Raw genomic sequence first — 17,521 nt, 5'->3', positions numbered from 1 at the left:
CTTCCTTCCTTCCTTCCTTCCTTCCTTCCTTCCTTCCTTCCTTCCTTCCTTCCTTCCTTCCTTCCTTCTTTCCTTCCCTAAATAAAATTTTTTTTAGAAACATTTTTTCCATGATTCATGATCTTTCTCTTCCCCCCCACCCCCGTAGCCAACACGCATTTCCACTGGTTTCTTCATGTGTTAAGATTTTCTAGCATACCTAGAAACAGTAATTTCTTTTGCTGGTTATTGTCTTATTTGCCTACTAAATTCCATGAGAACATGGGAAAAAAAGCTATTTAACTTTATCATTTCTACTTATCACAGTGTTCTATTTTCCTGATGCCAGATATATTGACTTTAAAAAATACATGTTATTGGTACCTTTTGTTTTTATATAAGTGTTAACAATTGTTAGCAACAAAATTTGAGTTTTGATAGGAGACTTTGTAGAGATCTTAGAAGCTACCCTTCTAATATGTTATTGATGCAGAATAATAAAATAAACAATAAGCACAGGCTAGAAGATAGTTTATTGGGATTCTTTAGAGGCAATTCTTGACATATTTAGTCAGGTCTAGATGGTTCTGGAAGTCTTTCAATTTTGAGATTTTGTAAAATTAACAAGCTCTAAGGGGGCAGCTGGGTTGGGTTGTTCAGTGGATTGAGAACCAGGCCTAGAGACGGGAGGTCCTAGGTTCAAATCTGGCCTCAGACATTTCCTAGCTTTGTGATCCTGGTCAAGTCCCTTAACCCCCCATTGCCTAGTCCTTACCACTCTTCTGCCTTGGAGCCAATATTGCAACGGTCTGCAACCTTTTTGGCCATAAACACCAGCAGGAGGAGGAGGATGGAGGCAGAAGATGTTGGAATATGGTACACATCCTGGGGCTCTGCCCAGACTGGATGGTCGGGAGGTGGAGTCAGATATGGCTTGAGAACCATTCGTTGCAGACCCCTGCAATATTGGATCCAAGGCAGAAGGGTAGGTAAAGGTTTTATTTAAAAAAAAACAAAAACAAAAAAAAATAAGCTCTGAGGATGATGATTGGAAATATTAATGAGGCTATCAATAGATTAATTTCAAAGATTTATGGTATCCTTTGCTTTTTTTAGGCATTTAAAAGAATTTACTACATATAGTGAAGAATATTAGATACGTAAAAGTATTTCAAGAGGGTAATTTTTAAATTCTACTTAAAAAGTTAAAAGTTTTGTAAACTACTAAGGGTTCATTCAATATGTTTTATTTAGATAATATTTTAGATTTACTAGTAAATACTACTTTTATTTTTCTAGGCTCGAATAGCATTTTTACAAGGAGAAAGGAAAGGTCAAGAAAACTTGAAGAAAGACTTAGTGAGAAGAATAAAAATGTTAGAATATGCATTAAAACAAGAAAGGTATGTATGTTTTTGTTCTCATATAACTGTAATAAGAATAATTTTGTGGTGGTTTTTTTTCACTCCATCAAGAAATGTTTATACATGCACTTTTGAAAAGTAGAAGTAATACATCTGTAATAGGAGTACTCTTTTTCCTGTTTGAATATATGAATATTCATAGATGAATAGGAGAAATAAATCATGTTTAGAATGTGTAAATAGAAACAATGAATTTGGGGATCTTTAGACTTATCTAGACACCCAGTGGTATATAAACATAACCCAACTAGCATGAAGAATTGGCCCTGAAAAATCAGAATATTAGGTGAAATGATATATGGGACTAACTCCCATAGGAAAATTATTTAAAAATTGGCAGTCATCTGAATAGTATTATATTTGCAGTTCAGTAGAATTGTTCTGCTATATATAAGTGCTTTAAAAGTATTAGACTTTTATTTATTCTACTGTCCTTAGGAATTTTAAATAGTTTCACATTTGTTTCTTTTTTATTGTCACTTGAATGGAAGTTGCAGGGTTATCACTAAATCATAAAATTCCAGAGTTGGAAGGGATCTTAAATAACCATCTATTCCAGACTTTATATGAAGATACCCTCTGCAGTGTATTCTAAAAGTGGTCATTCAGTCTTTGCTTTAAGACCTTTATTGAGGAGGAAATAAATGCCTGCCTCCTAAGGTAGCACATCCTACTTTTGGGTAGCTCTTAATTGTTAAGACCTTTTTTATGATACCAAACTTAGATTTGTATTCTTTGCTGTTTCCACCCATTGTACACTTGTTACTTATAATTCTCCTTTCTTGGGTCACCAGAAGTCAAATTCCATTTCCACATGAAAGCCTTTCAACAACTGTCATCACCCTTTTCTTTTTTATACTATTATCCTCAATTTCTAAAACCATTTCTTACATGGCATTGTAGAATCTGCACCATTCTGGTTGCCCTTCTTGGGCATGCTCCAACTTTTCTTTGGCTTTCCTGAATTGATACTATTTGGTGCTGTGGCTTTCTCAATGCATTCCAAGCCCACATTTACTTTTTTGGATGCCATATCACACCATTCACCTTCTTTAAAAAAAAAATTTTTTTTTTTGGACAAATTACCTTCTGCAGTCTTGTACTTGTTTAGTCAACTTTTAAAAATTCAAGTAGAAAGCCTTCCAAACCCAGGGGAATTGGGTAGACCAATTAGGATTATTGTCATAAGCATTTCTTTTTGTAAATTAAATGGCCAACAAATTATACACTCAGAATTTTATAATGTTTAAGAGATCATTCCTAACAAAATTAGAGTTAAAAATCTAAAATGATGAATATGGAGGGGAGATCCAGTGACAGAATAGAAGGAACATTATTAGACTTTGAGTCTTGTATCTGATTTCTTCATGAAGATTTGAGATTTTATTGGCAAAGAACCTGAAATGGTTTGCCATTTCCTTCTCCAGTGCATTTTTATAGACAAAGAAACTGAGGCCAATAAGGTTAAGTGACTTGCTTAGGTTCTTATATGTACTAAATGACTGAGGCTGCATTTGAACTAAGGTCTTCCTGCCTTAGGGCCTACACTCTATCCAGTATCCTACCCACCTGTCGCTATGTTCAAATACTAATTTGCTGTATGACCTTGATCAAGCAAATCACTTTATTTTCCTCATCTATAAAATTTGTATTATAATTTATTTAACTCACAGTCTTTCCTCAGAGCATGCATTGTAAATTAATTTTGAGTAATTGTTAGTGAAGCACTTGCCTCTTTGAGGGCATAAATGTTTTGGTGATTTTTTTTTTTTCACCAACTTATTCTTATTTTTCAGGGCAAAATACCACAAATTAAAATATGGCACAGAATTGAACCAAGGTGACTTGAAAATGCCAACTTTTGAATCAGGTAACTCTTCCTCCCCAACTTTTCAGGTTTTTTTTTTTTTAATACAATTTTGGCTAATTTTAGTTTTAGTACTTATATTTTGCTTTGGTGTGATTGGTTATGGATAACTTTTCAATCCTTTTTGAAGTGTAGTAAAACTTTAAAATCCTCAAGTGTTTATAAACTAATTTAATTTGTTTTTCTTAATAACCCTAGCCCCGTTTTACATTTTAATTAGAATTGGAGGAGGTCTCTGAGTACTGTTTTACCACTCATAACCCTGTCCTATCCCCCCACATATTTACAGTATTACATTTAGAATGTTGGACTTGAGGAAGGAAAGGTTACAGTAAATTTAATTTTGGAAGTATGATCTGGTACTTTAGAGTAGATCTGAAGGGAGAGACTACACACTGTTAGGCCCAAATTTCTCACCACCTGGTCACTGACTCAGCAAATAGTAAGGGCTAAGGAGGAAGTGACTTAATTTTGACACCACATTTCTAGTGTGGCAGGAAGGGATATCATATCATATCTGTATATTTATTATAGAAGAGAAACAGAGCGATATTTAGAAGCAGTAGATTTGAAGCTACTGGGTTTAATTGTCAACTGTTGGACTTAGCCTTACTAATGTATAAATCGCATAACCTCTTTAACTCTCAGTTTAAATCATGCCCAAGCAGTTTTCTTTTTTTTAATTTTCTCCTTTGAAAGATCTATTCCATCTCGAGTCATATGTCTAAATTGCAATATTTATGCCTTTTGTTGTTTTATATTCAGTGTGTAGTTGCTGATATTTTTAAAAATGTATTTTATTTTGATTTTTGAATTTGATTTTCTAATGGAATCATAATTCTGTGTAATTATTATATAACTGCAATCATAACTTTGACTTTTGAGTCAGAACCTTGTAAATTTTTTCCCCTCATCTGTAAAATGAGGAAGTTAGATGGTATTGAATTATCTTTACAATTTCTTAAAGCTTAAGCAATTTAATTTCTAGGGGCAGCTAGGTAAGGTAGTACAGGGGGTAAAGCACTAGGCATAGAATTGGGAGGACCTTGGTTCAAATCTGCTCTCAGATACCTCCTATCAGTGTGATCACTTAACCTTGATTGCCTAGCCCCTTGTTGCTCTTCTGTCTTAGAATTATTACTATTACTAAGACAGAAGGTATGGGTTAAAACTTTTTTTTTATTTCTAGAACAGTGATTTTATGCAGTGCCAAACTATAAAACACTTTATGTACATTGTCATTTTTTCTTGAAAAAACTCAGATATAGGTACAAATACTATCCTTATTTTACAGAAAAGAAAACTGAGTTGGAGAGTTTAAGTGATTTTTCAGCATTACTGAGCTAGGTGGAACCAACTGACACTTGAACCCAGTGGCTTCATATCTACTGCTCTCAATAATATATCACTGTGCTTTTCTTCTAAATTAAACAGATGTGATTCTATTTATCTTGGTATCTCTTCCTTTGGTTTATTTTCCTTTTATTTCTATTATCAGAATTGGAGGTGATTAAATATTAACTAGGTTCTAGTGCCACCTACTGGTAAAGAGGTGAAATTAAGATCAGTTTGGTCAGTAATATGTTCAGAAAAGGAGTTGGGGCAGGGACCTTAAGCTTCAAATATGATTTCTAGAAATGGGCAAAACTTAAGTAATATTTAAAGAATGAAGGAATGGTTGACAATGGAAAGGAGACTTCTGGAGTCAGGAAAAATAGTGTTGCAAAGCATATATTTCAGTATTCTATAGAATAAAATTATATTATCTTGTCTAAAATTTTTCAGTAGTAAGGTCCTTTTCAGTACTTAGATCAATTACAGACTTTTATAGTGGAAGAAAAATCCTAGTTTTATGGAAGAGAAAATGGTACTCCAGAAAGGGACATATTTTTCCCATAGCTAAACTATATGACTAGACTCATTTTCCAGTTCTCAATCCATTGGTCTTCTTTATCTTAGTCTAAATTTTATTTCCATCACAGTTCATCTCCAGTGTTTTAATAGAAGTCATTGCAAACATTTTTATTTGCCATATTTTGTGACCACCCCCTTTTTTTTATGGTAGATTTGCTTGTCTTTCGACCCAAAATAATATTTGAGTTTTTTATAAAATCAGTACTTGATGTTAATGTCAATGTTTTAATTTTTCTACCTCACAACTAAAATATTGTGATCATAATAGGTTTTTGTAGAAACACAGTATTTGCAAGAAACTCGAGAAATTTTCAGATTTAGGAATTATCTTGCTTAACTTAGTTAAGTATATGGTAGAGTAGATATCATATTCTTTTAATGTTTATAGATGTTTTACTCTTTTTGAGATAGTTTAACTTCTTGGCTTCTAAAAGTCCTGAAAATTGTCCCATAGCATTAGTTTAAACAAACTATTTGCATATGTAGGTACCTCTTTACAGCACAAAGTTGATCGGTTTAAAAGAATACAAAATTCTACTCTGCTTATTGTTAACTATTGAAGAGCAATTTCACAGAGCAAAATGGCTTTTAAAACAATTCAGTAAGGTATCCTTTGCATGTATATTAAAATCATGAGACTTCTTAAAAGTGCAACAGAGTTAAATTTGATAACCTTTTTGATTATGAACTTAAAAGCAAAATATGAAACAGATTTTATGTTTTCCAAGATTTCTAACGTCAGGGAAGTTGTACAAAAAAATCATATGTCCATTGGTAGATATATCTGAGAGCGAAATTGTAGGTTAGTCAAATAAGTATAGTGGACCCAGAATTCAATTAGAAGAAAATCAACTGAATTGCTTTTGGGATATTGTGCATTGCTTTGATATGACTCTTAAACATCTCCATTTTTTAGAAAGAACCAAAAAATAACCCTCATTTTTAATACCAGTAGTCTATTGGTGATGCTATATGACTGGGAATCATAAAATACCTAATCTCTGAAAAATTACAATTGTAAGTCACCCAAAGAGAAATGGAGAAACGTGATTGGCATGAATAGGCTTTAGTGTATTATAAATAAAATTGTATAGAAGTGACAAATGATGTTATCAAAGAAATGTCTGTCTAGAAATGGCAGTGACTGACCCAGTCACCTCAATAGCAAGAAATAACCAAATGCATAGCCCATGTCCTGCTAAGATTTATGCAGTGTCAAGAGACAAAAAGGAGAAAAGGAAGACTCCTAGCATATTGGCAGCCCCACCCCAAATACTTTTTTTGGAATTTTTGGAGTATATAAGCCAGCATCTTACAGGATACATTATGAACTACTGAGTTAGAAGGAACATTTTATATTCATGAGATCATATATCCATCAAAGTATCTAATCTTCAGTAAAGCCTACTTGATTCAAAGGAACCAGATTAATTTGCATTTTTAGAAGCAGATTCTAAATTTTTGTAGACTTTTGTTGTTTTTTTCTCCTATAAACATTTTAATTTTGCTTCCCTCCCTTTTGTCTCCAGTTTTGATCATGCACTGCAAATAGCTACTTGGCAAACATTTTTAGGAGTTTGGGTATCAGCTATTAGTAATAAACTTTTCCTTTTCAGAAGAAACCAAAGACACAGAGGCTCCCACAGTACCTCAGAACAGTCAGCTGACCTGGAAACAAGGCAGACAGCTATTAAGACAGTGAGTAAAGAATTATGCTTAAATGATGCTAAACTCAACTTTATTTTATAAATTAGAATCTTGATATAACCTTATGAGATTTCCAATAAGATTTTATGATAATGGGCACATAGTAAGTTGTTTATCCATTCCCATTCCAATAGGCTGTATCTAGGGAAGAGGTCGTTTGATTGTTGGGGTATGGGGAAATGGTTTTCTTCATTCCGTTGAGTTTCTAAGTTTATTGTTTTAAAATTAAAGAATCATTTTTAGCAATTCATATATTCTTGTGAAGGTCCTTCTTTAGGCCCAGCTCCTCATCTTGCAGTTGGCGGAATAGCAGGAACAGAACACAGTATTCATAGTAAAAGAGATTGCTGTTTGGGCAAGAAGACATAGTGGGATAAAAAATAAAATGAACTCTTAGCTTATTTCTTCGCTTGGAGCTAGCCTTTGTTAATTGAGTATGTATAGTTTGAATTGTCCTACCAGGTATTAACTCCTGAACTGACCCCAGATGATAATATACTTAAAGCACTTTATTTAGGAACAGCTAGGTTGCTCAATGGATAGAGTATAAGGCTTGGAGTCATGGGGACCTGAGTTCAGATCTGCCCTCAGACTCTTCCTAGCTGTGTGACCCTGGGCAAGTTACTTAACCTTCATTGCCTAGCCCTTGTTTTTGACTTAGAGTTGTTACCAGGATAAAGTAAGGATTAAAAAAAATTTAAATAAAATCTTTTCAGAACAATTCTTTGCACAGAACAAACTACATATATAAATGAATTATATCATAGAATCGATTGTCATTTTCTTTAATGGAATGAACCAGCCTAAAAATTGCTTTAGGTGTACTGAGATTTAATAAAATAAGAAACAGTTCAGATATGACTAGTTCTTGAAGTGGGATAGGATGGCACAATAATACCATTCCACTTTTTTAGGGAATCAGAACCATCCTTTTGTTTTATTTTCTTCATAAGCATCCTTTTAAAGATTGTCAGTGTAGAATCTCTTAGCCTCAATTTCTTATCTATAAAATGGATATAATGTACCTATGTTATGTAAATACTTAGGTAGTATGTTTATTTTGAGGGTCAAATGAGAAAGAAAATGTAAAGAACTTTGCAAACCTTTAATTGATAATGTGTGATAATGTGACTATCAACTGTTACTATTAAACCTGGTTACTGCTCCACTGGTTCTAACTGCCTTTGTGGTTTTTCTGACTTAGCTTGCTACACACTACTGTTCTCCCCTGAGATATAATCTGGTAATTAAATTAATGAGGAGAGAAGGGGAAGACACCCACTGAGGAAACAAAAAACATACCAGGTACCGAGTGATCAGTTTAAGTTGACCAACTGAGAATCTAAACATTCAGCTGTCATGAATCAGGAAGTCTTAGTTCAAGAAAGCCAACAATAACTAAATGTAAAGTTTTACTTTATACTCTTTTTATCCTCCCTTGACATAATGCTAGCCACTTAAAAAATAGTGCCAATATTAGAGGTTCATTAATGAATAAAAATATAAACTGTGAGCTTTGGCGATAGAGATCATGTTAACCAGTAAGGATTTTTATTTTATTTTTTTAAACCCTTACCTTCCATCTTAGAATCAATACTATGTATTGGTTCCAAAGGCAGACAAATGGTAAGGGCTAGGCAAGGGGGTTGAGTGACTTGCTCAGGGTCACACAGCTAGGTAGTGTCTGAGGCCAGATTTGAACCTAGAACGTCCCATCACTAGGTCTGACTTTCAAATCACTGAGCCACCTAACTTTCCCCCCTAGGATTTATATTTTAATGTTTTATTTATTGTTAAGTATTTCCCAGTTACATAAAAATATTTTTGTCATTTATTTAAATTTTTTTTGAATTCTAAATACCCTCTTAGCCCCTCCTCCCACCTTCAGAGAACAAGCAATATATAATAGATGTAAAGCCATGCAAAACATTTTCATATTGGCCATGTGGCCAAAGAAAACACACTCAACAGAAACAAGAAAAATAAAGTTTTAAAAGTGTGCTTCAATTTGCACTCATAGTTCATCAGTTCTCTTTCTGGATGTGGATAGCATTTTTTTTTTTTATCATAGGTCCTTTGAAATTGTATTGGATCATTCTTTTGATCAGAGCAGTCTAATCTAAATCTTTCACAGCTGATCATGGTTACAATAGTGTTGTTACTGTATACTCTAGTCTTCCCCTTCTTTTTACTTCACTTTTTTTTTTCATTTCATATAGCTTTTTCTGAAACTATCCTCCCCTTTTCATTTTTTTTTAATAGCACAATAGTATGCTCTCAACAAACATATAACTTGTCTTGTTCAGCTATTCACTAGTTGATGGATATCCCTTCATTCTCCCCGCCCCCTCCCCTTCTGTTGTAGAATCAATACTGTATGTGTGAGTTAAGTGACTTGCTCAAGTCACACAGCCAGGAAACGTCTGAGTCCACATTTGAACCCAGAGCCTCCCATATCTATCTATGCCTGGTTCTCAATCCAGTGAATCACCTAGGTTCTCCCTTCAATTTTTAATTCTTTATTACCACAAAAAGAACTGATATAAATGATTTGGAGAAATTAGTCCATTATTGTTTTCTTTGATCTCTTGAGAAATAAATAGTAGTATTCTAGATCAAAAGATATGAACAGTTTTGTAGCCCTTTGGGAATAGTTCCAAATTGTTTTCTAGAATGGTTATAATTTCACAGTTCCTCCAACAGTACTTTAGTATCCCTGTTTTTTTCACATCCCCTCTTGCATTTGTCATTTTCCTTTTCTGTCATATTAACTAATCCGATAGGCACGAAATAAATCTCTTTATTTTAATTTTTAATTCTCTAATCAATAGTGTTTGTCATAGCATTTTAAAATTTTGATTTCTTCTCAGTATTTATTAAACACCTACTATATTTCAGGCACTACAAATACAAATAAAGTGAATGAGAAAAACCCTACTACAAAAGAGCCCTTAGAGGAGAGATAGCAAAAACATGGTACAAGGCACATAGTAAATACATCATTTATTTAAAATACAGAATAAATATAAAGAGAGTAAGTACAAATTCTTGACTCCAAGGTATTTGGAAGGAAGAGCTTCATGTAGAAAGTGATGCTTATGCTACAACTTGGAGCAAGAGAGAGGTATTTTGTATAGCAAAGGTGTGAGAAGGGAGTACATTCTAGTCCTGTGATATATCCAGGGTCTTATTGGAGTGCAGTATATAAGGAATAGAGGCCAGTTTGATTGAATTGAGATGTGTTTGAGGAAGATTTATGTACATTGACACTGGAAATATAGGTTGGTGACAGTATAAAAAGCTTTAGAAACTTTACAGATGTGTGTGGGCAGAGGGACGGGGAAGCTAGGTAGCTCACTGGATTGAGAGCCAGACATAGAGATGAGAGGTCCCAGGTTCAAATCTGGCCTCAAGACACTTCATGGCTGTGTGACCCTGGGCAAGTCACTTAACCCCCATTGCCTAGCCCTTATGGGGTCTTCTGCCTTAGAACCAATAAATAGTACTGATTCTAAACCAGTAGGTAAGAGTTTAAAAAAGAAAGAAAGAAAGAAAAAAGTAACAGATGGGCTTATGTTTTATCTATGTCCAAGTTTCTTTTAGCTGGCTGTGTCTTTATGCATAGATTTCCTTTTCAGTATAACTATAGACAGTCTCTTGTATATTTTTGAATTGATATAGTAGCTTGACCTATATTTGGCATTGGAGTTTTTATACAAAAGTTTCTAGCTTACTAGAAACAGAAAATGAGAAATAGAAGTCTTGAAAGTTTGGTATATTTTCCTTTTAAAATTCTGATACTTTAAGTATTTTGTTAATATATTTGTCCTTGAACTTGGTGGATAGTTTCTTTTAATTGATAGTTTTTTGACCTGGAAGTTGTTAGAAGAGAAGCTGTTTCTTTTTCATTCTCACTTTAGCCTTCAGCTCAAGTGGTTTAAAACCTGGCATCTTATGACATAACTTCTGGTCATAGTTTAATGTTTCTTCTTTTAAATTTATATGTATTTTTTTCCTATTTGAAGAAAGCCCTATGCTGTTTAGTATTTTAGCCTCTAGCGTTGAGTAGAAGGAACTATGTAGATTTAAGTTTGACAGCTGTACAAATTCTAAAAATGATTTTAAGGCTCTAAAAGGAACTAAATTTTAGTGGACAGAAGTAGGAAAAATTAGATCAACCAGTAATCTAGAATCTCTCTTCCTCTCCCTTTCCTTCTCTTCTCTTCTCTCCCCTCCCCCCACTCCCCCTTCTAAGGCAAAAGAGAGGTATGGGCTGGGCTAGACCAATGATGATGACCCTTTTAGAGACCATATGCTGTCCCCTTCCCCACCCCCACCCCACTGAGACTGAGTCTCACAAAGGGAAGGGATTGTCCTCATTGCTCTGCTCAGAGGAGGAGGGAGTAAGCTCTTCCTTTGGGGTGCTGAGCAGAGTGGCGGAGAAAGGGAAAGGAGCAACTCCACCCAAGTCCCTCTGCCTTTCTTAGTAACTAACTCTGGTGGCCCACAGAGAGGTCTAGGCATCACAGGGCTAGGCAGTTTGAGTTGACTTATCCAGGGCCACACAGCTAGGAAGTGGCGTAGGCCAGATTTGAACCTAGGACCTCCAAACTGCAGACCTAGAACTTTATCCACTGTGCTCCCTAGCTGCCCTGGAGCTAGAAATATTTTTTTAAACATTTATTAATATTCATTTTTAACATGGTTACATGATTCATGCTCCTACTTTCCCCTTCACCCCCCGCACTCCCCCCACCCATGGCCGATGCACATTTCCACTGGTTTTAACATGTGTCATTGATTAAGACCTATTTCCAAATTGTTAGTTGCATTGGTGTGGTAGTTTCGAGTCTACATCCCCGATCATGTCCACCCCAACCCATGCGTTCAAGCAGTTGTTTTTCTTTTGTTTCCTCTCCTGCAGTCCCTTCCTCTGAATGTGGGTAGCGTTCTTTATCATAAATCCCTCAGAATTGTCCTGTGTCATTGCATTGCTGCTGGTACAGAAGTCCATTACATTCGATTTTACCATAGTATATCAGTCTCTGTGTACAGTGTTGTTCTGGCTCTGCTCCTTTCACTCTGCATCAATTCCTGGAGGTCTTTCCAGTTCACATGGAATTCCTCCAGTTTATTATTCCTTTGAGCGCAATAGTATTCCATCACCAGCAGATACCACAATTTGTTCAGCCATTCCCCAGTTGAAGGACATACCCTCCTTTTCCAGTTTTTTGCCGCCACAAAAAGTGCAGCTATAAATATTTTCGTGCAAGTCTGTTTATCTATGATCTCTTTGGGGTAAAAACCCAACAATGGTATGGCTGGATCAAAGGGCAGGCATTCTTTTATAAGAGCTAGAATTTTTTGATGAGATTCTAATTTTTGTATTTTATGTAAGATGTTGCTTATTTCACAAAATCTGCCTTTTCTCTTATCTAATCACTAATGTTGATAATAATTTTTCTATTTCTAAGTACTCTAGATGTGCCATGATTAAATCATCTATTCCTACCAATACACATATTTTATCAAACATTTTTGGGCCTCTGAACAATTAGGGACCTCTCCCTTTGGTCTTCCATATAAGTTGATCCTGAGTGTGCTCCCCCCAGGTTCTTTTTCTATAGAATAATAAAATAATGCGAAGGAATAATTTTGTTACACTGGGTACTGAAGAGTAGAATGATGAAAGTTCTTTCCTTCAATCTAGTTAGTGCTTTTAAAAATGTTTTTGTATATGTTCAGATCTTGGCTTCAATTCACATTTTTAGGATTGAATATCTTTCTCTTAACAGGTATCTTCAGGAAGTAGGTTATACAGACACAATATTAGATGTACGGTCTCAGAGGGTAAGATCATTACTTGGACTCTCTGGTTCGGAACCAAATGGCTCAGTAGAGACAAAGAATTTAGAACAGATTTTGAATGGAGGAGAATCTCCATCTAAACAAAAAGGACAAGATAGCAAAAGGTATGGTATGTATTTTTAAGATGTATATTAATGAGTATATGATAAATGTAATTTTTTTAGACTATAATTAGCAGTTTATGGAATAGACAAGTTCTAAATTTTTTCAAAAGAGTCTCCATTAAAACTTAATGTGTAATTTGAGTTTTTGTTATTGTGTCACAATCAGAAGTAGCAAGTCCTGGCCAGGAAAATGTTTGTGCTTTCTAACTTTTATCAGTAAGTACTTGATAGAGGTACATAATTGTTTTGAGGTTATAGACAAAAATTTAAGACACACTGACCCTTTTTTCCAAAGAGCTTCCATGTTAGTAGAGATAGGTATAAAATACTTATGACATAAAAGTTCCTATGAGATGTCCAAAGTATTATGAGAAATTTAAGGAGGAGGGAAAGACTACTTCTACTTGGGGAGAAAATTTGTTCTGCTAATGCCTTCCTCTAAATATAGGAAACTTAATCATTAGAAATATTATTTGAAACTTGTTCTATTGAACTCAACATAATAAAACTCTTCTTAGTTCCAGTGACTTTTATGAATACTCAAAGCAAAGTTTATTATATCTATATGTCTTACAGTACTTTTTACTTTTGGAGATATGCTAGTTTTGACATATAAGTGACTTTGCTTATCTCTTCTCTCTTATGCTCAATTATTTGACCTGTATTATAAAAGAAAATCTCAAATTTATCACTTTCTCAAAATTAAACAACTGGACTTTCAGAAAGTTCTTAAACTGGGGTTTGGGAATCCCCACCCCCAATATTTTGAAAACTTTATTCCAACATAATTGGTTTCTTTGTAAATCTGTACTTTGATTCAGATATTTTAAAATGGTATTATGAGGAGAGGTCTATAGAATTCAAGTTGGCAAAGGTGTCCTTGATATGAAAAAAGAATGAGAATCCCTGCTCCAGAGGCAACTATTTCCCATTCCGTGCATAGATAATATCAATAATACAATGCTTAGATTTGGGAATGGAAGAGTTTAGTTTATACCTACATGCAGTAGTTTATACCTACATACGGTTTTTTTTTAAAACCCTTAACTTCTGTGTATTGGTTCCTAGGTGGAAGAGTGGTAAGGGTGGGCAATGGGGATCAAGTGACTTGCCCAGGGTCACACAGCTGGGAAGTGTCTGAGGCCGGACTTGAACCTACGACCTCGTGTCTCTAGGCCTGACTCTCAATCCACTGAGCTACCCAGCTGCAGTCTAAGATTTTAAAAACCTTTCTGTTTTGACTTAATGGGGTCATGTGGAAGTAATGACAGTTTTGAATTATAGTATGCTTTTAAAGCCATTAATTTATATTACTTTCAAGTGTTTAATCTTACAGTAAATATAATTTTTTTTTAAACCCTTGTACTACGGTGTATTATCTCATAAGTGGAGTGGTAAGGGTGGGCAATGGGGGTCAAGTGACTTGCCCAGGGTCACACAGCTGGGAAGTGGCTGACTCTCACTCCACTGAGCTACCCAGCTGCCCCTAGTAAATATAATTTTAATGAATAGATAATTATAAGTGAATTAACTTACTGGGATTTGATTTTCAGTAGATAAAACATCCATTTTTGTTAGTTTCCCTTTTTTTCATAGCTAATCTGTAAACTTTAGAATATCATGTCTGTACAATCAAAAATTCTAAATTAGGAGAGAATTGGTAAATAAAAATAAGTTTTTACTAATTCTGCTTCTTCATTGATTACTTGGTCCATACCTTCACTAGATTCAATAACCTTTGAAAGAAACAGACGTGAATTGCTTGAAAGTAGGCATAGTTTTTTATTGTAATGCACATGAATATCATAATCATTATACACCAAAAGAAAACCAAAATTGTTTTAAAAAATTCTAGTCTTGATTATTTATAAGATGAATAGCCATTAATTTCGTATACTAGGAACTAAACTATAATATAAATATATGTACATATTACTATAAACTATGAATAAAGAATGCTTAACTTAGTCAAAACCAATGAATTAATATTAATCTTTTTTTCTTTGTAGGAACTCTGGTGATGTTCTTGAAACATTCAATTTCTTAGAAAATGCAGATGATAGTGATGAAGAAGAGGAAAGTGACATGATTGAAGATCTCACAGATGGAAAAGAAAAACATCGGATGAACAAACACAAAGTAGAGACTTAATTTTGTGCATTCAAAAACTAGAGTCCCTATATACTCAGGCATTTTAAATGTTTTTATAGTGCTCTTATTCATGTATTTAGTTATCTGATTATGTCAAAGGCTTTAAATATTCAACTTTAGCTCACTTTCATTTGTCACTGAAATTGTCATTGTCTTCTCTTGCTAATTTTCATTTCTAATTATTTGAATGTGTAGCCGCCGTACCATCTATCTGGATCTGCTGGCATGCACCTTCCTTATGTAGTAGAATATATTCTGCCTTTTGTAAGGACCATTCTTTCTCTTAGTATATTTACATGAAACAGAAATTGCTGTAGTAAATGACGTTTGTCCAGTTTAATAAATTACCTGTGGATCTTTATTACACTTTATTCAGGTGGTACCATGTTGTAATAAAAGGATGCTAGGATGTGGTAATGACATGTCCTGGCACTTGGTACTTTCATATGTTATCTTAAGCAAGTCCATTACCCCCTATGGGCTATAATTTGCACATTTTTTTTAAAAAATGGCATTTGGCTACATGATATCTGAGATCCTTCATAGCCCCAAACATCCTGAGATCTGTATTAAATATTCCTATTATTTGGTCCAAAAAAAAATGACAACTTAATCTATCCCCTAGATCCCCAAAGACCCAACTTTAAGTTTAAATTAAAGCGCAAAGGTAGCAGTTAGCCTCTAGTTACAAGAGCCATGGGTGAATTGTTTGTATAGTGTGATTAAAAAAACAACAACAAAATAAAAAGTATGAATGAGGGTAGCATACTCTTTTTGGTTACCTAAAGAGAATTTCACTGCCCTAAGGAATCTACAATTTAAAGTATAATATGGAACTTATCTTCTTTCTACCTAGCAAATTGAGTAATATGTTACTTGTACTAAAAAATTCTCTAAAAATTAGAGAGTGTCACTCAGTAGTCTACCAGCATATAACTTTCTCTGAGCCAGGAACTATTATACAATACAAACTTCAGGCTAAGTGTTTGGAGATATTAAAATATACTTACTTTTTAAAATTCATCATAAAATACTTGTGGGTCTTGGTCCATTTACAGATTGGTAATGAAGGCTTAGCAGCTGACCTTACTGATGACCCAGATACTGAGGAAGCCCTGAAAGAATTTGATTTTTTAGTTACAGCTGAAGATGGAGAAGGAGCTGGAGAAGCACGGAGTTCGGGGGATGGCACTGAATGGGGTAAGAAAATAAAAGCAAATAATGTTCGAAGGACAAGAGAAGATGTAAACAGTGGGGAAAAAATGAGTGTGTGTATTTGAATGTGTGGTTGAAGTTAAAATGATAGCAAAGGGAGCAGTACTGAAAAATTTCAAGTTAATATATCTTGAGATACTATCATATTCAAAACCTGATGTAACAAAATTTAATATTTAGTTTTAAAAGCTTTTGTTTTTAACTTGAAAGCTTTGTTTTAGTATTGGAGAAACTTTCCTCCTAGTATTACTTTTTTTTGTGTAAAAGTTGCCAATTTTAAACTTTCTCATTTTGATTTTGAGAAGTAATTTATGTTATTCAGATTCTTAACTCATTTTTACATTTCATCTTGATCTGGTCTAGTTTCTCCTTACAGATGTGAAAGCAGGTGAAGTTACCAAATCTGATCTTAGGTTTCCTTTGATCCAAGAATTAATGGTGTTCTTTTATCAAGATTTTTAACTTGATAATATCTTAACCAAAATTCTTTACATGTCTTTTAGTTGTTAGTTGTTAGACTGTTTAAACATTTGACAGTTATGTGATAAAATATGTAATGATCTGCCTATAACTTAAAAGATACTGTAGTTCATAATTTTATTCCATTTAGACACTAGATTTGGTGTCCTCCTTATTGGCTTGATAGAGAAGGCAGCATGATATAATGGAAAGGAATACTGGACTTGCAACCAGCATTTGAACCTAGCTCTCCTAACTCTTAATACTTAAGTTATTCTGAATACAGTCACTTAATCTTAGTTTACTCTTCTTGGGATAACACTTATGCTACTTGTCTCATAGGGTCTTTGTGAGGAAAGCGTGTTGTAAACCATTAAGTAATGTATAAATGTGAGTTACTATCATCAGCTACTTTTTGTACCAGAAAAAGTTAGAATTTAATTACAGAGATTTAAAGGAAAGCTTGATTAGCGTTGAATACAGTATAACAAAAGTCATTAAAAATTGTCCATTACTATCAGCTCCTATTACAATAGAGAGCATTTTTTTTTTTTTTGTAGAGAAACCATTTATAGAAAGGGCTTCATTTCATATAGAAAAATCAATAATGTTTAGGGTAAGAGAAATTAGTGTGAACTAGCTATTAAGAACCAACCATAAGACTCAACTTTTACACATACATGGACAGAGCATTCATAAGATCTCAGTTTTCACAGTTATTCTGTTTTGTTTTTTAATTAATAAATAACCTTTGCTTTCTGTCTTAGAGTTGATACAAAGTATTGGTTCCAAGGCAAAATAGCAGTAATGGCTAATTAATTGGAGTTAAGTGT

At 34.0% G+C, this 17,521-nt stretch overlaps 1 protein-coding gene across 3 annotated transcripts in view; it reads left to right on the top strand.

The window, feature by feature from the left end:
* Nucleotides 1-17,521, top strand: part of STRN3 (striatin 3) — a 110,894-nt gene that overhangs the window by 56,756 nt on the left and 36,617 nt on the right. For 2 of the 3 annotated variants that reach the window (XM_044665056.1, XM_044665053.1), the window contains exons 2-7: nt 1,279-1,382; nt 3,200-3,273; nt 6,801-6,882; nt 12,687-12,863; nt 14,873-15,002; nt 16,073-16,214. In XM_044665056.1, the coding sequence (XP_044520991.1) occupies nt 1,279-1,382; nt 3,200-3,273; nt 6,801-6,882; nt 12,687-12,863; nt 14,873-15,002; nt 16,073-16,214 (709 nt within the window). Of the gene's footprint in view, nt 1-1,278; nt 1,383-3,199; nt 3,274-6,800; nt 6,883-12,686; nt 12,873-14,872; nt 15,003-16,072; nt 16,215-17,521 lie in introns of all 3 variants that reach the window. The other variant, XM_044665055.1, reaches the window with a different exon arrangement.

This window comes from Gracilinanus agilis, chromosome 2, assembly GCF_016433145.1.
Source record: "Gracilinanus agilis isolate LMUSP501 chromosome 2, AgileGrace, whole genome shotgun sequence".
Taxonomy (NCBI): domain Eukaryota; kingdom Metazoa; phylum Chordata; class Mammalia; order Didelphimorphia; family Didelphidae; genus Gracilinanus; species Gracilinanus agilis.
Note: the sequence above shows the minus strand (reverse complement) of the source record. Positions and strands in the feature narration are given on the sequence as shown.